A 20,846-nucleotide genomic window follows, 5' to 3' on the forward strand; every position below is an offset into this window, starting at 1 on the left:
TAAAGAAAATATCTAAAATAAAAAACAAAAAAAAAACAAAAAAAAAAAATCCCATTCTCACAAATCTCAGAACAATAAAAGCACATGTGCAGAACGTTGGAGATGGGGAACAGTGGGAACTCTGGGTAGAGGTTTATGTGAGTTCTTTGTTCTACTCTTACAGCTTTTCTATTTTTGTTTGTTTGTTTGTTTGTTTTTTCGAGACAGGGTTTCTCTGTGTAGCCCTGGCTGTCCTGGAACTCACTCTGTAGTCCAGGCTGGTCCCAAACTCAGAAATCCACCTGCCTCTGCCTCCCAAGTGCTGGGATTAAAGGTGTGTGCCACCACCGCCCGGCCTTTTCTATAAGGTCAAAATGATTTCAAATAAGGGGCCGCCCTGCTTCTTGCTAGTGTCCTCTGACTGCCCTGGGATCCCCCTCCTTTGATTTTAGCACTCAGCCACTCTGCGTGCTCTGGGACCTTGCAGGTTCCATAAGAACTTAGAATCAGAATGAGTTAAATGCTCAAACTGGAGTTTTCAAAATCTGAGGCAGGAGCTGTGGAGGGAGCTCAGCAGGTAGAGTGCTTGCATTCAGGTATGAGGACTTGTGCTAGAGTGCCCAGACCTCATGCAAAGCTGCGTGTAATACTGGACTCTGCAATCCCCATGCCCCATAGTGAGACAGAAGGCAGGAATAGACTCCCCAGGAGCTCGTGGGCCAGACAGACTGGCTTATCCAGCAAAGGGGTTGTTCTCTCTCTCTCTCTCTCTCTCTCTCTCTCTCTCTCTCTCTCTCTCTCTCTCTCTCTCTCTCATACACACACACACACAGGAGCTATGGCATACACATGCACACATTCATACATGCAAAAACACATACTTAAACAGACAGGCATTCACACACACACACAATGAGAGAGAGAGATTAGAAAAACAGAAATAGGTATCTGGGGGTGGGGGAAAAGGAAAAAAAATGGGCGGTGGTGGCACACGCCTTTAATCCCAGCACTTAGGAGGCAGAGGCAGATGGATTTCTGAGTTCGAGGCCAACCTGGTCTACAGAGTGAGTTCCAGGACAGCCAGGGCTATACAGAGAAACCCTGTCTCGAAGGAAAAAAAGAAAAAGAAACAGGTATGGCAAAATAATATCTATTAGGTCCTGATCACATAGGGTGCAAATTCCCACCTAGGGTTAAGAGAATCGCTACCTAAAGTACTGATCCTAGAGTCCTCATTTCATATTATCTTTCCATTCTCTTCCATTACAGCTTGTCACAGAAGGACAGAAGGGGAAGGCACTGTGACTGGTCTCTCCAGTGACCTGGTATTTTATTAAATTTCACAGGCTTGCATTTCCAGAGGTATCGTTATCCAAGAATGGCCTATTCAATAACAGAAACTAAATACTCACTACCAGCTCGCTTCCTTCATTTGCCAGCAAGAAGGAAGACTGTCCACTGTCTGTATGCTGTTGCTGACTAACTAAGGGTGGGGACAGTGACAGATCCAGAGCATCTTCATTGATATCCTATGCATGTAAATCTATGTGCTATGGTGCTGCTTCTATGGCCAGGAGGGAAGGATCCATCACTTTTTCATTCTATGACCGTGGGAAAGTTATCTGATGTGCCTGAACTCTACATAGAGACACTGCTAGCATTTACTCTATAGCCGGTAATAAGGCTGAAACAAGACAATGCAGGCCAGGTCTTTAACGCAGTGCACCAATGCAATATATAATGAGCATTACTAACAGGATAAAAGTTATGATGAAAAAGATATATGAGAGCTTTACACACAGACACATACACACCCCTGAACCTGCTACCCAGCTGCAGAATCCCCCCAGCTCTGGGCAACAATGAAAACCCAAGATGAAGAAAGGGCTACTCTCTGGATTGGACCTCCTCCAAGGACCAACATGGCCCTTGAAACTACCGGCAGCCATGTTGATATCTGTGGTTCATGCCGCTGCTCCAGACCTTGATGAAGCCTGAGAGCCATGAGACATGTGCAGGCTATGCTGCTGACCTGACGATGACCTTGGGCTTTGGTGTCTTAGGGGCCATCCTGATGTGTGTGGCATGTATAGCCTCCTGAGGCCACGTTGAATCCTGTGCTTTATGCAGCTTCTGAGGGCCATGGGCAGCTCAGTGTTCTGTTATGGCCAGGTACCATATTGATGTCTGTGGCCCATGTCAACACCAAATCCCACATGGATGTCCCAGGTCTGGACTGCTTGCTGCCATTTCAGGCATGTTAAGGTCCATGGGCATGGAGACCTGGCCCTGCCCCTCACTGGGGCCCTGGCCTATGCATGGCTCTCCTTAGCTGATGGCTTCTGGTGTGGATGCAGGCAGAGAAGACTCCTCATCCTTGCTGGGGCTGGACACCAGGAATTTGACCATGCTCCAATGAATAAACAGACAACACAAAATGGACTTACTTTTCCCTTTTTTCTTTTGAGCAGGAAGTCAAAGGAGGAGGTGGACATGGGAAGACTAGGAGGTAAGCATTATTGGGGTAGATAATGTGAGATTCCCAAAAAATTAAAAAAGAGAGAGAAAGGGCTAGAGAGAGGCTCAGTGGTTAAGAGCACCGACTGCTCTTCCAGAGGTCCTGAGTTCAATTAACAACAACCACATGGTGGCTCACAACCATCTGTAATGAGATCTGATGCCCTCTTCTGGTGTGTCTGAAGATAGCGACAATGTACTCACATACATAAAATAAATAAATCTTTAAAAAAAGGTTTAAAAAGAGATAGAGAGATGTATGAGATGCAGAGATGCCTACATTCTTGAAATCTGGGCAGTAGGGGTAGTGTGATACTTAGCTCTTATCAGGATGATGATTATAAATGAACGCACATAGGGTAGAGAGTGTATGAATGAGGATTGGCCAGAGCTTGTGAGTCAAGAAACAACGGCCTTGAGGGGAGGACAACATACAGGAACCTCATTGCATTTTATGCCTAGTTAGACATCTCCCCTCAGCCTCCCCCGATCCTCCATCCCCGAGATACCCACAGCTGTCCCACTGGGTCCCTGGGGATTCCATCTTTCCGTGAACACATTTGTTTCTGCAGACATCATGAGCATGCACTTGGTTGGCTCTGCTTTCCCAGATCATCTGTTCTGCCTTCCAGATGCCAGGTGAGGCTTTCTACCAGACTAGTCCGTTCCTGTTCATGTTTTTAAAGGGACAGAATGGGCACTGCCTGCTTCACAGTGTTCAGCTAGGAGAGCTAGCGATAGAGCTCACCAGTAGAGTGCTTGCCCAGCCAGAACAAAGCTCTTCAGTTGCCAGTTCCCTCATGTTCAAGAAAAGAAATCTAAATGCAAGAATACAGTGGGCATAAAAAAAGAAACCCAAACAGTCTATGTTATTGTCAGATATAAAAAAATAAAATCCTCCTAAAGGATAAGAAAAATCAGGTTCCCCTAAGACAGAGAGAGAGAGAGAGGGAGGGAGAGGAAGGGAGAGGGAGCGAGAGAGAGAGAGAGAGAGAGAGAGAGAGGGAGAGGGAGAGGGAGAGGGAGAGAGAGGGGAAGCGAGAGGGAGAGGGGGAGAGAGAGAGAGAGAGAGGAAGGGAGAGGGAGAGGGAGAAGGAGAGGGAGAGAGAGAGAGAGAGAGAGAGAGAGAGAGAGAGAGAGAGAGAGTGTTAAAACAGGGCCTCACTATGTAGCCCAAGTTGGCCTCAAATGTGTGTTCTTCCTGTCTCAGGCTCCCATATGATGAGATTACCACCGTGTTCAACCACAGTCGCTTAACTTTCTTAAATAGCCGTAGACACGCCTGGAGGATATTAAAGTGGTCATTCAGGGGCAACTCATGATCCATAACTCCAGAGCAATGGCTAGAGGCTGTTCCTGGGAGACCATAATTACAGTGTAAGGCACTGTGCTTGCCAGCTTTATGTCAGTTTGACACAAGCTAGAGTTATCTGAAAAGAAGGAACCACAATTGAGAAAATACATTCATGAGATCCAGCTATAGGGCACCAATCAGTGATTAGTGGGGAATGGCCCAGTCCACTGTGAGTGGTGCCACCCCTGGGCTGGTGGTCCTGAATTATATAAGAAACCAGGCTGAGCAAGCCATGGGGAGCAAGCCAGTAAGCAGCACCCCTCCCTGGCTTCTACATCAGCCCCTGCATACAGGATCATGCCCTGCTTGAGTTTCTGTCCTGACTCCCTTTACTAATGAACACTGTGGAACTTTAAGCTGCATAAACCTTTTCCTCCCAACTTTCTTTTTGGTCATGATGCTTCATCACAACAATAGAAACTAAGACAGAGACATTGGGTCGCAAAGATTAGAGGTATCTCCTGTGTTAGGAGTGTCTTATTTATTTCTGATGTCACCCTAAATTCATTAGAGATAAATAAGCTTCAAAAAAAATATCTAAATGAGTGTATTTCACCTGTGGATATGTTATCATAAACAAAGACAGCCGAGAAGTCTGTCAGCTCTGTACAGAGCTACAGAGAACCCCAAAGATCACCTAAGGCACCCACCCAGAGCATGGCCTACCGCCTCTCCAGGCCTCATACCCTTGCCAAATGGACTTTTTAGCCCATGCTACTTAGCTCCTGCCTGACACCTGAGGCCTGTGCTCTGAGGCCAGCTGCAGCTGTGCAATGTTTGCCTCAGCCTCTCCTCAGTGTCCAACATGTCTGCTTGTCTTCATGGGGAAGACACATGTCAGAAGGCAGTCACAGAGTCTGCTTTTAAACCTCTTCACTGGCCTGTTCTCAACCTTGCTGGACTAGAACAGTGGGGCACAGGCTGGGCCCTTTGGGGAGAACGATGGATACAGGATCTTGCCAGGCTGGCCTGGTCTCCAGCCCTCCTAAGCCCTGGGATTATATGTGCACTCTGCTATCCATACCTGACCCCAGGGGAAGCTCTTGATTGTCTGAAACCTTCAGCTCCAGCCACAGAATGGACACCATATGTACGGCTCAGTTGACGCTTGACCCCTCCCTTTCTCCTTGCTACAGTCTCCTACTACACCAGGTTGGAGAGGCTCGGGGGCTTTGGACTGGGAAGTCATCTGTGGCATTCTGAGGAGCTGAAGATCTCCTCCTGCCTGTGCTCCCTCCTTCACAGTTTGTTGACTGCAGGGAAGACGGCCGGTTATCAACAGCAGGGGGGCGCCATCCCAAACAGAGGGAAGACAATGTGCAGTAAGGGGAAATAAATTCAACGTGGTCCCTGTTTATGGTTTAGACTGACTATGTGGGAGATGCTGGCATCTCATGGTGTTTTAAGGAAACAGTGAAAAAAAACACAGGAGAATACAAGAGTCAGCAAATAGGGCTTCATGTTTTCTTCCTTCCTTTCATTTTTTGCATGCTTATGGTGTATATGTATGTATGCATGTGAGTGCGCTCAAGGAAGTAGCTACCCTTTTTCTGAAGAGGAGGGGTGTACAGGGTCCCTCAATGGAGTAACATTCCTAAACTGTCTGGAATGATTTGATGATCTGTAATCTGTTTCTTAAGTTTCAACCCCTATATGGTGCCCATAGTTGTAAAATATCTTTTAACCACTATTCAATTTGAATTAATTTAGATGCATTAGTGAATTTTGCTAAATAATCCTACTTCTTTCTGAGCATGTATGTCAATCCAATTGCTCAGCACAGTTACAGTGAATTCTAATTGTGAGCAATGCACGAACGTCCCTTTCCTAGGGTCATGCAGATTTGTGGCACCACTGTGACGTACACAGCTTTTCCTTCAAGGCCCCCATAGCTCAAAACGGTTCAGAAAGTGACCATTCAATCCCGGTTTAACACCAGAGAACACTCTAGGCACACAGGAATACAGAGTTTGCCTTTGTTCTCAATTTGGTTTTCTTATTTGTAAATGAGCATTTCTATCATGAATAGGATTTCGAGACGTTTGTTTCTCTTCTGTGCCAAAAGGAGTGTATTCTCTTCTGTAGTGATTTGAATGAGAATGGCTCATATATCTGAAATGATCGGTTCCCTCTTGGAGCACTGATAGGATTAGGAGGCGTGGCCTTGTTGGAGGGGGTGTGTCACTGGAGTGTGTCACAGGAACATGGAAGCAGCACAGACGTCCCATCCATGTACTTTGTACTGTTTCTCCCATGGTCATGCTTTATCAACCACAGCACAACAGAAACCCAGGACAGGGATAACGGAGTGTGCTCAGGTATCCTCAGACTTCCATGCATGCACTCGTTGGTACATGTGTATAGCTGCAGGTCAACATGATCTTATCACACTGGAAAACTCCTACAGCCAGTGCCTTGATCAGGATGCAGAACTGCCCATCACCACAAAGGTCCTTTTATAATTACATCCACATTCCTCATCCCCTCCCCCTCACTGTTCCTAAACTCTGGCATCTACTAATTTCTTTCATCATTTACAAAGTGAAACCACAGAAGTTGTCAGCTTTAGAAATCAGTTGTTTTCATTCTGCTTCTGTCTTCGCGCTTTCTCTAGATTGTCGCATATGTAAATGTATATCCCTATTTATTGCTAAGTAGTTTTCCACTGCATGGATATACCATGGTTTATTTAACTATTCATCTGCTGAAGGATATTGAACTGCTTCTAGTGTTTGGCCAGGACAATAAATCTGCTTGTGATATTTCAGTTTTGTGTTGCTAACAATAACAATGCAGGCTCTACCTCTGAGTCACAACTCCAGCCTGACCTAAACATCTGTGCACAGCTGCTCCCCCAACTGTTTTCAGTGTTCTGAATCACACGCTCGGGAGCACAGTGGTTGAATTTTATGGTAAGTACATGTTTAGTTTTATTTACTGGTAAGCCACTTTCTGGAATGCACTACCATCTTCCATGGTCACTAGTCACTGGATGAGATATCCGGTTCCTGGGAGTCCATTAAGAGACTGCTCTTTAAGAGTATGCAACAGGCCTCAGAGCAGTGGCATTTGCATTTCTGGAATGGCTAGCATAAACTGCAAACCCACCCTTCTATGTTTTCAGATGAAGAATAATGCTAGGGTAGGTATCTTTATATGGACATGTTTTAACTTAATTCCTACAAATGGATTCTTCAGAGAGGAACTGCTCAATAGAGGTTGAAAATAAGTGAAATAAATGCCACACTAATCTAACCATCAGCGTATGAATGCCCCGACTGTAGAGTATAGAAGGCCCTCCATATTCTCTACTACATGCTAAATCATCTTTAGATGCGTAAGTACCTGTACATGTAAGATCAGTATAGAGTTGCTGTCCTGTTCTGTTTAGAGGGTAGTGATAAGAGAAAAAGTCTGTGCTCAAAACAGATGCAAACTTTAAAAGTATTTTCAATCTTCAGTTGGTTGAACCCATGCATCCTGCCAGCTAAATCCCAACCCTTCAGTGTCTCCTCCAAGCTGCCAAAACCAAAATCTTTGCAACAACATCTACTCTGACAAAGGTATAAATAAAAACAAGGCTTTCAAAAGCCTTATCAGAGCAGAAAATGAGCCTACTGAGACAGATTATCTGAGGATGCCCCAGACTCAAGAATGCACAGGACATGTTAGTGAGATCTCCTGGGAAGCTGTAACTGCAGGGATGGATACACTGCAGACCTGTAGAGAGATTGGACTGCTGCAGGTCCAGAGACTAAGCACCGTGTCCACAGCTAATTCTAGCTCTCTCTAACAGTCCTTGCTTGCCTCTGAGTTGGAACTAACACCTTATGACTAATAGATAAAAAACAACAACAAAGAGACAAACAAATAAAAAACAAACCACAAGTTTGCTGGGTGGTGGTGGCACATGCTTTTAATCCCAGCACTTGGGAGGCAGAGGCAGGTAGATTTCTGAGTTCAAGGCCAACCTGGTCTACAGAATGAGTTCCAGGACAGTCAGGGTTATGCAGAGAAACCCTGTCTCGAAAATCCAAACCAACCAACCAAACAACCAAACAACCAAACAAAAACCACTGCTCCTCCCCACCCTACCCCAAAAAAAACCCCACAAGTTTCCATCAACTCAAAAGCTAAGATGCCATCAAATAGCATTTGGGCCTATGGAAAATCTTCTCCCTGCTCACTGCAGTACATGCTGAATCATCTTTAGATGTTGAAGTGCCTGTACATGTAAGATCAGTATACAGTTGCTATTCTGTTCTGTTTAGAGTGCAATGATAAAGAAAAAAAGTCTGTGCTCAAAACAGATGCAAACTTTAAAAACATTTCCATCTTCAGCTGGTTGAACCCATGGGTTCTCTCTGGTATATCCAACAATGAATTTTAAACCTGTCTTGATTTGTGACTTTGCTGTTCTGGAAAACTCTAAAACCTCATTAAACTGCTTGCACTTCGGAACACGGAATTTGGGGCAACCTAGATCTATGGTCCTGGGCCACGGTCCCTCAAAAGTTGTCTCTAGAATAAACTATTATTCCCTTAAAGATGATAGTTTTGTATTGGCGGACATTTCCATCCCAAATGTTAGGAAGCAGGAACACTCGTTCACCTTTATGGGCAACATGGCATAGATCCTCCTGCATCTTGGAGAACTCCGACGAGGCTTCAGAACCATCCGAGTAAGACTTCTCTTCTCCAAAGTCCAGTGTTGACAAGTTAGGATTAGAGGAGTGCAGTCTCACAGGTCCAGAAAAAGGTTTAGGGACCTAAAGTGACAGCACAGGGAGAGATTTCTATTCAGACTGGCACCTCCATGACTGGAACTGACTAAGGGGGCATCTTAGAGGTGCATTTTCCCGCTGAGGGATATCTTCAAAGAAAAATGAATGAAAACTGGGGAGATGCTCCCCATGACCACTGGCATCCTATAAGACTACAAATGGGCAGGAAATCATATGATTTCTCAGACACAGTGAGAACTTCACAGACACAGGTTGAAAATGACAATGAATTTCACCGCATAACTAGGTTGTCAGAACAAATCAGTTCCCACATGACTTTCTTCACTTGCACCTGGAGCTTCTAGAAAACGAACCCACTGCTCACATTTGCTCTTGCGATGTTCTTTACTCGGAAAGCATTCACGTTCAGCTCCCAGGGATGACACAAGTTTCTCTAAAAGCTCCAGTTTCCATCTAGTTTGTGATCTTGCCCATAGCTTAGCTGTGCCTGGGAAAGACTGCTCCTGGCACCCTGAATGGGGGGCTCTGGTTGGAGCTGGGAGTTTGAAGAAAATTGGCAAAAGGGCCTGTGGGATAGAGGCGTAGGCCTGTAAACTCTAGAAGACAGGTCCACGGGGAGGGATTAGAACAAGAAGGGTAGGTCAGAGGATTGGGCCACAGCAGCCACCACGCAAGGCACAAACTAGAGTAGAGAGCATCATAGACAAGCCAGATGTTAAAGAAAGAAAGACCCCAAATTCTCACAAGTGTGGGAAGTCCCTCCAACACCAATCCATTTCCCCTTCAGAAACTCTCCCCTGCCCATGTACCTTCACAGCCTTATATGCCTGTAAACCAGAGAATCTCAGTTACTGGGAGTCATCTCTCCATACAAGGCACAGAGACCAACTCCACCACCTTCACTTTTCTATCCTACTTGAGTCAGAGGACCCTGTACACGGTGTTCAGAGAGGCGTGATGAGGAAGGCAAGCCTGTGGCGAAGCAAAGGTTACCTGCAGCATTCCTTTAGCATCTTTGCCAATAGCTCTGGACCGCCACCTCCTGTGTGATCGTTTTTCCTTTTTGGGACTTTCAAAAGCTCCACCCTTTGTTTCAAAACAGAAGAGAGAGAGAGCGCGCAGACAGTAAGGTCCACCAAAACTACAGGGACAGACACACAGGGTGGTGACCACAGCCATCCCCCTGAGTTTGGCTAAAGCAACTAGACAGAGGACATCCCATTGTTAGTCAAATGTAGGGAACAAGAGAGGAGGCAGAAGACAGCAGGTGAACAGAAGAGCAGCGGGCTAACCTGGATGGCGTTGATGGCTGGCGCCGAGTATGTCCGATGCAGGACGTCCATGCTTTCTAATAGCTGGCTCATTTCCAGCAGATAGGCATGGCAGTGCGCCAGGTCTGTGGGAAGAAGGGCAGATGTCTGTGTGTGTATGTCTTTGTGTGTGCATATGTGTATGTGTAGCCCAAAGGGCACTTCTGGTCTTCATCAGGAACTATATTCACTTTGTTTTTTTAAGAAAAGGTCTCACGCTGGGCAGAATCTTACCAAGTAGTCTAAGCATGCCTAACCCCAGGGGATCACCTATTTCCAGCTCCCCAGGGCCTGGATTCAAAGCCGACAGGACCACATCTGTCTTTGCTTGTGGGTTCTGGGTATCAACCCCAGAATCTCATCTTGCATGGCAAGTGCTTTATAATCCAAGCTATCTAGCTCTCAACTTCTTTTTAACTTAAAACTTTTCAATTCAAAACTTTTCAATTCCATATGCTCCAGGCCTCACCTTAGACAATTAAGCCTGAACTCTCTCTCCCACTGGAAACCTCCGTCTGGTTCTCCGGATGAGCTTAGCTAATTAGGGTTGAGAACACTGAGTTGCCTTGTACGGGAGTGATCAATCCTGACTCCTTGTCAGACTTACTCCAGGAGTGCTGGGACCAGGGTCACCAGGGCGGCACCCCAAACTAATTTAAACAGGATGTTTGGGACAGAGGCATAAGCACAGGCACCCCCACACTTTAAAGGGTCCAGATGGCTCAGCAGTTAGGTTAAGAGTATATACTACTCTTCAAAGGACTCGACTTCACCCACACTGAGCAGCTCCAGGGGATCAGATGCCCTCTCTGGCCTCTATGGGCACCTGCACTCACATGCGCTGCCCCCCCCCCCCCCCCCGCAACACACACACACACACACACACACACACACCACATAAATATAATTAAAAAACAATATAAAAATTCCCATTCCAGTGTAAAGTCAGGGTGTAGAACGCTTACACTGGGCTCTCCACCTGGCCACTCACTCCCTTAGGGACATTGATTCTTCACTTGGGTGGGCAGCAGAGTCTTTTTTTCTTTTTTTCCATTTAAGAGATCATGAGCTAATAGTCCTCTCCCATGGAGATATGATTTACTGCTCTAGGAGGAACTCATGCACCCATCTTGGGACTAGACTAGGACGTCTGTCTGCATCCAGGTGAAGACACCAAGCTCTATGGGGAGAGAGTGTGGGCTAATGATTAGCAGACCCTCATTAGCAGAGTAAGGGACAGAACACAGAAGAGTGACAGCAAGGACTCGAATGTACGTGAAGGTAATCCCAAGCACATCACCACTACACCATGGCAAAGAGAGACCCAAGAGTCAGGCTACTACCTTTTGAGCATTTTTCCATGTCCTCTGAAGACTGTAGCCAGAATGGAACTCGCGTGTCACCACCACAAGAAAATGACAAATTGCTTCCGGGTGGAAATGAATTCTGCTTTGATAGACTGCTACGCTGTTCACGGATGACAAGAGCAGGTTAGAAATCAAGACAGAGCCAGGCAGGGACAGCTTCTAAGGGAAAGGATAACAGGGAGAGCTGGTCCCTAATGGATGCGATGGGAAGAAGTTTCTTAGGAGACACCCCACAGGAGACTGTAATACCTCTGGCTACCACCCCGGCTAAGCCACACCATGCTCCGTGGCCCTCAGCAGCAGTCCTTATTTTCTTTTATGAAATGACAACGCCACAGTAAACATACTTCTGGAAACAGTCCACAATCCTGTGCAGCTGCACACATGCTTAGCTGCATTTGATAGCCAGGTAGGAAAAACCTGTCAGTGTGGCTAAGAGAAACCCTAAGCCTTCAGGGATCTCAGATCGCTCCTTACCTGAGCTCCCTGGCTTAATTGGTGCTAGCTGTATCCTGGATCTGATACTGGTCAATTGGATACAACCCCCTACCCCCCTCACCCCCACACCCCCAACCCTATCCGGTTCCACTGATAAACCTCCTCCCCTCAACTCCTGGAATGTCCCTCTCTGTTCTTTCAGATTTGTTACTGAAAACACAATCATTACCTTCCTACTGGAAACAGACTCGAACACTCCTGGAGCAGAATCTGTGACAGAGGACCCTGGGAAAAAGTGATTGACATCCCGGGGAAACATAGCAATCTCATTTTGCCGATACATTCTGTGGTGACGGAGCTTGGACACCCACTCGTCAAAGACTTCCTCTGACTTCACCTGCAGGGGGTTAAATTGAGAGAGAGAGAGAAGAGAGCACTGGCTAAAAAGGGATCAGTTATTTATCAAAACAATCTGCTTCTTTTAAGCTAGCACACGTGAAAAATAAGAAATTGCACTTACTGTCTTGGTTTCATTTATGTGGTCTCAGAGAATACCTGAGGAAGATGGATAGTCACAAAACACAGACTCATGTCTCCTTTGGGATGTTCTAACCACCAGGCAAACGGCTAGTTTTATTAAACAACAAAGAAACTAAAACTCTTATTTATTTCTTAAAATATTTCCAAGTTCTCTTGCCTGAGACTTGCCCACTCCCTGCTGAATGTATCAGTTCTGTTCATCATTTAAATGCTTGCAGTTCAGACTTTATGAACTAGTCTGAACTGAACTGAAGTAGTAGGTGTTCCCTGAAATACTGGCCTGCTACTCTGTGAAGGATGCATGGCTAGAAGGAGGTGCTAACACACATGCCGGTTAACTGAAAACCATTTTGCCACTTTCAGAAAAAGAAAAAAAAAATCTGACAAAGCCATTGTATTGTTATTTTTTAAAAATGATTTATTTACTTTATGTATATGAGTGCTGTATCTGCACGTACACGTGTGTCAGAAGAGGACAACAGATCTCATTATAGTTGGTTTGAACCACCACATAGTTGCTAGGAATTGAACTCAGGATCTCTGGAACAATGGCCAGAGCTCTTAACCTCTGAGCCATCTCTCCAGCCACCCTACTGTTGTTATTATTATACTAATATTTATCCATTTCCTCCATAGATAAGGAAATATAAATATCCACTTCCTAGGAAGAATGTTTTTAGTTGACAATTTTTATTTATTTATTTGAGATGGTATATTGCCATGTAACCCAGCAATATGCCTCTCACTGTGTAGTGTAGTGTACTACACTCACTATGAAGCACTTTCTGTGTAGCACAGACTAGCCTCAGACTTTCTGTATAGCCCAGGCTGGACTTGAACTTATGAAAATCCTTCTGTATTAACTACCTAAATGCTGGGATGATTATGGGCATAGCACTATGCCTGCTGTAACTAATAATTTTTCTCAAGAAATAGTTCAAATGTTCTTAAAAGTGTTAAAAGAAATATAGCAATCACTTCTATACTATAGACATCTTTAAGCCAATGTTTTGTGTATAAAACACGTTCATAATTTCAAAGTGAAAAGTGGGATGCCTATAGATTAGGATATAGACTCATAAAGCTGTAATTTAAAATAACTTCCAAATATGCCAGGTAGGCCAGGGGCCTGCCAGGCCAGTGCTATGACTATCCTGATAAGGTTACAGCTGGGAAGGAGGTTGTGCAGACAGACAGAGGTAGTGGTGCTCAGAGAATCAGGGCTTTATGTTGCTTAGAGGTACCTAAAGATTGAGGCTCTTCCTTAGTACAAGTCTGCAGGTAGCCACAGCACAAATAGATACACACCTATTTGTCTCTTCTGCATTGTGAGCTTTTCATTTCCCAGATGAGGTTAAAAGGAATTTTGTAAGAATCTTGTGTCATCCTTGCACTGATCTGCTCCCCAAAGCCCTGAAAAGCCAGTGCCCAAAGCATTCATTTTGACTCATTTTTTATTTGATAAATAAGAAGAGAAACGAGGTACTTTATTATATAACTAACCACAGTCTGCCATAGGCCCGGAAGTAAATTTCAGGACTGTGGCTGGGCAGTTTCTTAACTGCTTTTCTGCCCAGACTTCTTGGGTACAAAATGAGAGAAAGAATCAAGCCATGTGTGGTGGACCATGCCTGTAACCTCAGCACTCAAGATTCGTGAGTTCAAGGCCAGCCTGGGCTATACATCAAGACCTTGTGGTGATGGTAGTGGGGAGTGAGGTGGGAGGAAAGGGAGGGGGAAGGAGGCAAGGAGACCTCAATGAGCATCAGTTGATTTTACTCCGAGTCAGAATTGATCCCCAGGCATGTACAGGAAGCAAAGCAGAGTTTACAGTGAGTCACAAGAGAATTATTGCTCAGTCTCATGGGAGCAAGTCCAATGCATCTTAAGACATTCTAAGTCTTTAAAAAGTAGAAATGAATGATAGTTTCATGTTGCTAACTAGAGTTGCAAACATGCAGGGAGTCATTATTTCCTGACCATGTGAAAACACAGAAGGAAGAGTCATGGGACCAAGACAGGTAAACGGTGGCAACTCTCCCAGAAGAGAATAACCACTGAGGGAGGAGCAGAGGGATAAGGTGTACACACACACACACATACACACACACACACACACACACACACAATTATAAATATATCTAATTTATTATACTCATTAAACTATAAATATAAAATAATAATATTAATTATTAATTAGCATATAAATAACTCATGGCTTTCCTTCCTTTACTCTAGCAGTTATTTCACTGAGAAAATTATCTCTGTCAGTAAACACTTGGAAATACTTGAAGACAGTGAGGGTTGTTACCACTAGACACACCACTGGTGTCCACTGGGTAAAGGCCATAACTACAACACCTGGGACACTCCCACAGCAAAGCATCATGGGCCCACAGTGTCAGGGGAACTGCTTTACACACTGACCTAATCCAGACTTCAGGGTTAGGTTAGGGGACAGATATGAGACACATATGCTAGGCAAGGGCAGGGACAGGTGAGATCCTTGGTTATCTCAGCCCTTGGCCCCATCAAGCAAGCTGACTAAGCAATTCTCACCTTGACCCCATTCCCTAAACATCAAGCAAGCTGACTAAGCAATTCTCAATTTACCTCCAATATTCAGGCACTGCCTAACCATGATAAACAATAATTAAACATATTAAACTTACTGACCCCCTCAAACAAACCTTAAACATGCACTCTTTCATATTTTTACAGGGGGTGGGGGTGGGGTAAAGTAAAAACAAGACAGGGTTTTTCAAGAATCAAATGACTGGTCAAAGTTTAATGGCCAATAAGCAGTCACATAAGAGCTGGCATTGCCCTGGGCCTCATGCTTGGTGTTACATGACGTCGCCCATCTTCAGGAGAAAGGCGGGTAGGTGGGAAGCTTTGAGACTTAAGATTTGCCAATGCCCACTTGAGGAAAAATTGACATTTCACTACAATATGAGGATTCTAACAAAGTCTTTGTAAAATTAGCTGAAGTCATTGGTCAGGGCTCCACACAGCAAATACTACCCTTCAGAGAACATATTTTAATCTAGGGTAAATGGTTCTATACTAAAGACACACAGCCTGGGGCGGGGGGGGGGGCACATGAAGGTGCTTTTGTCATTGATTGCTGTCACTGGGGAGGAGTGGTAACATTTAGGAATGGTGACAAGGACACTGAAGGACGCTAACTCTTCAAGCAGTATGTGAGAGAGATGGTCCTACACAGTCAAGAAAAAACTGGCCCATCCTAACATTAAAAGTATCCCTTAGGGACACTTTGGTGATGAAAACTACCCACACATTGAATGGATGTCCCCAAATCATCACCAGTATGGTGATGGCCAGTCAATCTCAGTAGCTAGGCCTCTGCACAACCAAGCTGGGAGAGCATGCCTGTAGCCCTGGCAAATCAGGAAGCTGAAGCTGCAGACTACTGTAGCATAGGAGTTTGAAGCCAGAGTGGGCAAGACAGCAAGACTCTGCCTCAGACAACTTCCCAACCAACAAAAGCCCTGGTGGTGGCAGCACCATGGGAGCCGAGCCCTGGCAGAAGCCTCACCTTCAGGTGGTAGATGTGCTCCTCCGTGTCAAGGTCAATACACTTAGACGACTTCTTCACAGACATCACGGAGAGCCCCACGTCAATGCAGCCATGCAGCTTCTCTCTCTCAATCTACAGAAGCACAGGAGGGGCTGCTTCAGAGTTACAGTTGTCAAGGTGGTTGTAACATCCTCTCCATCCCCTCCTACCTCATCTTCTACATCTGCCAATGCTAAACCTGGACACAAATGACTGATGGAGCTCTCCATGCCAGCCAGACCAAGTTAAGAGTTGTACACCGACTGCATTCTTTCTCTGAACAGGAGAAGCACTCACTCGCCTTATCTCACAGATGAAGAGGTTGGAGGACAGAAGGCTAAATAAGAGCTTTCATAGCCAGGATGCCAAGCAAAGGAACGGAAACTCCATGAGTTGACTCCAAGGCAATACAAGCGAGAGTCATTGCCTTCCCCTGGAACAGTGTCTATTGCCTACACTCATCCATAAGTGACTTAAAAGGAAGGATAAAGACAAACTAGGGAGGACTAGAAGGGCCGAGAAAGAGGAGATAGCACACTATGAGACAGACAGGCTGGTCACTCAGAACCCTCTAGGCCAATCTGCTAGGGTTAACTCAAGAGGAAGTCCACATTAGCTATGGCTTTCTCCACCAAGCCCTTCAGTCACCATGAGAGTGGGAAGGACGCTTGCCATATGCTCTGTCCCTGTAATTAGCTAAAACCAGAGCCGACCTATGGAACCCAGTAAGGTGTCCTGCCCCTTCTCCTGGTGGTGAATGAATCCCACCCAGATCTATCAGGGTGAGTGGAGACAGGCTCTGTGATGCCTGGAAAAACCATTACCCATAGGGCACTGCGGCTCTGGGCTGACTTCAAGCACCCTGCACACTTCTTCAATATCATGCTGGGCTAAGAAGACTTACATCAGTTTGGCTCTTGGCATATTTCAAGATTCCCTTTTCCAGGCAGAAGAATCTCTGTGGGGAAGCAAATAGAATTTAGCAAGACATTCATGCTAACATCGCTCCTCTGGTCTCCAAATTCAGATAGAATATGAGTTCTCAAATTTAATACTCAGTAGGGTAGAGTGTGTGCCCACCAAGGAGCAGCCGACACTGATGTCTTACCTTGTGCCAGCCTTTTAAGGGCCACTTCCTCTTTTTCAGCAAAAATCCCTTCTGCACAGGCGGCTCCTGGGTGTAAGTCATCTCTCCCCTCAATCCTTCCACCACTTCCCAGCTGTCCTGTTCCAATGGAAGAAACAGGCCAAATGTCACACCTTTAAAAGATAGTAACACTAAGCAGCAAGCTACTGAGAAACCATCCAAGACAGAGAGCCTGGACACATTTGATAAGAAGAAATGTAAATTTAATTTCCATCCATTTCTTGAACTTTATAGATTCAAGGCTGTAGTTTAGTGGCATCAAATTGGATTCTTTTTAAAGCTCTTTAAAAATAAATAAATAAATAAATAAATAAATAAATAAATAAATAAATAAAAATAAAAAGGACCATATCTCTTTTTTCAGTCTTTGAACCTTGACAGTACAGTTGAAGGGAAAGATTTTACTATAAATTCTATTTTTGCTCACTTTGATGTCATCTCGCAGTTACTGTTCAGATAGCAGAGCTCAGTCTCATGTTAACCAAATACGTCAGCAAGGAGCTGTATGTGCCTGTGCACATGCATGTTGGGGGAACCTGAGGGACGGCTGAAAAGTGGGGTGAGAGAGATGATGCAACAGTTAAGGGTACCTGAGGCTCTGCCAGGGGACCTGAGTTCCAATCCCAGCCCCACCTCAGGTGGCTAACAACTGCCTGAACTGGAACCCCAGAGGATCTCACCCCTCCCCCCAACCCTTCTGGTCCCCATGGGCACTGCATGCCTGTGACACACACACACACACACACACACACATGCAGGCACCTAGACATACATAAAAAATACTTAAATCTTTGAAACAGAGGTATCCGCAAAGTAGAACTGGATGCAAGCTAGGGGGCCTTTCGAGCTGACTGGAAACAGTGGTTCCATGGGTAACTGTCTCAAATTCTAGGGGCTGAAGTAGCAGAAATGTAGAAACATTGGAAAGAGTAGTTTGGTCTGAAGTATTTTCATCCCTTTCTCCCAGAAATTTTTAATTCCCCCCTTTCTTATCCAAGAGACTTTTCTTTTTAAGACATGCTACAGTCCCAGGATTTGAGAGTCTGAGGCTGCCTATGTCACACGGCAAGAAAAAAGAAAAGAAAAGCAAGCAACATGAACAACAACAAATTCCTTGTAATTTTGGCCTGGGTTCTTTTCAGTTTTGAAGGAGCACAAATGGTTGCTTTAATTAATTCCCCCTTCATTGGCTACTGAGGTTATGCCAACTGAAAACAAATTTCAAAAGCAATCAAAAGAAAAATAATAAAAATTCTAAAATTTTCTTTTAAAATACTTAAATCATTGCTAGATGATGATGATAATTGATTGATTGATTGATTGATTGGGACATAATACACATGGAATACACATACTGGAATACAACTTGAGTCTGGATAGACATACTAGATACAAATATAAAATATTTCCCACAATGAGTAATATAGTTTTGCATACGTGTGATTCTGGAGAAGTGTCTTGTTGACACTCTAGCTTTGAGTCAAAGCTCCCACCCCTGGGCAGATGGTACAGCCAGAGGCCAATGAGTGGATATCAGGAGCTAGACCTTGTCAGCCCCAGGGCACCGGGCAGGGAGAGGTCCTTCAGGGCTCTTTTTCCTGCTTCCCAAAGCCCAGCACAACATCTCTAGCAACAGGATCCTTTCTGACATTAGCAACTGAATTCTTTGATAATCTGTCTGCCTTTTATCTGAGCCTTTTTCCACTGTGAATGGAGATAAAGACACCTCCTAGTTTTTAAAAATAACCACTGCAGGTATCTCAGAAGCTGGAGCTGCAAAAGGGATTTCTTCAATGGTTGAGAAGGCAGATGGGGAGGGCTATTCAGTGTTTAATTTAGAGAAACTTTTCGGCAAGGAAGCACTGAATGGGATTTTGTTATAATAACCACCACCAGCTGTCCAGCCCAGACAATAACTGGAAAATGTCTACTTAGTGATAAGTAAGCACACTGCCTGTAAAACACCAAACGATCCTGAGATCATTTATTCGGCTTGGAAAGCCACTGCTAGAATTGTGTTTTACCTGTTTTCAATGCTGTGGCTCTCTAAGGCCCCCGCAAAAAACGCCTCTCCTCCAGAGGAAAGTATTCCCTCACCCTCTTACTCCATCACTCCAGGGTTAAGCCTTTCTTCCAGCGACTTCCCCTTGCTCACGGTAATGTGGATGAGGTTTAACCTTAATGGGCAGGAGCCCCTTGAGAGCACCTCCCATTTCCTCCAAGTCTCATGAACAGCAGGCTCCTGATAACTAACTACAGTTGTGGAACAAGGAACAAAAGCTACAGGCTCAGGTTCCGTGTGTCCAGAGTCCTTGGGCCAAATGATTGTTTTCAGATGTACAACAGCCCCATCTTTGTGAAAGATGGGCGTGTGTGGTATCAACACATGAAAATCCAAGGCCAGCCCTCTGGAAAGTACTCAGTGGATCAGCCTTCGGAGTTGTCCTCAGACTCCCAGGCATAAAGCAAAGTGCAGAGCACTAACTCTAGAACATCTGCTCAGTCCCTCTCAGTGTGCAAATACCAGAAGGGATGAGCCGTTACTCCACGCTTCTCAAAATGGGGGAAACACAGATTCGGTCTTACCCATGGCTGAATGGGAATGATGAACAGAATTTCAAAAGTAGCATTACTGACTCAGGTTAGAAAGGCGGTGCCCCAGAATTCTGGAGATAGGGTTTACTCCTCCCAATCAGCCAGCATGAAGGGCAGGGGGCTACAGGAAGTTCTCTCTCTCTTCAAGTCAGCAAGTGAGGAAGGGCATGTATCTATTTTCCTGCTAAATGTCATTTGTTTATAGGTTTTGTGTTCTTCCTAGGTTGGTGGGCAGAAAAGTCAGATTTACCCCAAGAAAGAAGGGCAGGCTCTCCTTGGCTGGGATAGAAGGCTCACATACCTTTCTTAGGCCCAATATTCATTCAAATGCTTCTTCCCAAGTCACCACTGAGCTAGCAGGTGACAGCTAAGAAGCAGCCTCCATCTCTGAGGTTGACAGTGGCCTGAAGCTGTTCCCTCTGAGGCTGGGGAATCTGGGGCACTGTTGATTGACAGTGTGGGGAAGAAGTCTCTTGCATCTCAGCTTCAAGTGAAGGGACAAAAAGACAATAAGAAACTTCCTGAATGAATCCTCAGCCTTGCGCAATGACAAGGGTGTCCCACATCCAGAAAGATTCTGTGAGTACCATGAGACATCTTTGTAAATAAGGACCTGCTTGATGTAAGTTGACCAGAAAGGGCTGGGGTATAGCTCAGCTCAGCCGCATGTCTGCTCCGCAGTATTCAACTCAGTGGTAAAGTAGTCACTGTGCATTACCAGATAATTTACCATTTAATTAACTTATAAGTTGTTGTCTTTTTTATTTGAGCCCCGGGGTTTTGGTGTTTTCTTCCCAAACTACCAGAGAGACCTTCTTCACCTTGTGCATGACTCCAGCAGCATGGCACACATGGGGTAGCCACTCAGAGGATTCTCCACGTGGTATTTGTTGCAGTCTCCAGTCAAGAAAATAGATTAAACTCTTGAATCAAGTAAATGTTGATTCAACATTCACCTAGGTAGTTGGCTTTACAAGAAGGGGTTAAGTTGCAGTCACAGTTTCATAACATGCCACCTGAGTCACAGAAATATTAGACACGGGAGGTGAATACTAAACACATAAATGAATATTGTAACAACACCACAAAAGGACTGGAGAGCACATTCTAGATCCACACAATCACTGGGCTTTTGTCAGTTAAACAGTCCATAGTAGATATCAATAAAATCACTGAAAGACTGCTACCGTGGCCAATATCACAGTTGACACATGCTTTATTATCAGGCTTACCCTTGTATAACCCTTTAAGAGCATGTTAATTAGGATTCTTTT

The 20,846-nt window shown here is 44.9% G+C and overlaps 1 protein-coding gene across 11 annotated transcripts in view; it reads right to left on the reverse strand.

Annotated features, from left to right (window-relative positions):
• Nucleotides 1–20,846, reverse strand: part of Osbpl3 (oxysterol binding protein like 3) — a 174,527-nt gene that overhangs the window by 47,476 nt on the left and 106,205 nt on the right. For 8 of the 11 annotated variants that reach the window (XM_031381875.1, XM_031381882.1, XM_031381874.1 and 5 more), the window contains 8 exons: nucleotides 16,939–17,055; nucleotides 16,735–16,788; nucleotides 15,810–15,923; nucleotides 11,940–12,107; nucleotides 11,249–11,372; nucleotides 9,888–9,991; nucleotides 9,589–9,681; nucleotides 8,463–8,619 (listed from right to left, as the gene is read on the reverse strand). In XM_031381875.1, the coding sequence (XP_031237735.1) occupies nucleotides 8,463–8,619; nucleotides 9,589–9,681; nucleotides 9,888–9,991; nucleotides 11,249–11,372; nucleotides 11,940–12,107; nucleotides 15,810–15,923; nucleotides 16,735–16,788; nucleotides 16,939–17,055 (931 nt within the window). The remainder of the gene's footprint in view (nucleotides 1–8,462; nucleotides 8,620–9,588; nucleotides 9,682–9,887; nucleotides 9,992–11,248; nucleotides 11,373–11,939; nucleotides 12,108–15,809; nucleotides 15,924–16,734; nucleotides 16,789–16,938; nucleotides 17,056–20,846) is intronic. The other 3 variants (XM_031381883.1, XM_031381881.1, XM_031381884.1) reach the window with 1 other exon arrangement.

This window comes from Mastomys coucha, unplaced genomic scaffold, assembly GCF_008632895.1.
Source record: "Mastomys coucha isolate ucsf_1 unplaced genomic scaffold, UCSF_Mcou_1 pScaffold20, whole genome shotgun sequence".
Lineage (NCBI taxonomy): Eukaryota > Metazoa > Chordata > Mammalia > Rodentia > Muridae > Mastomys > Mastomys coucha.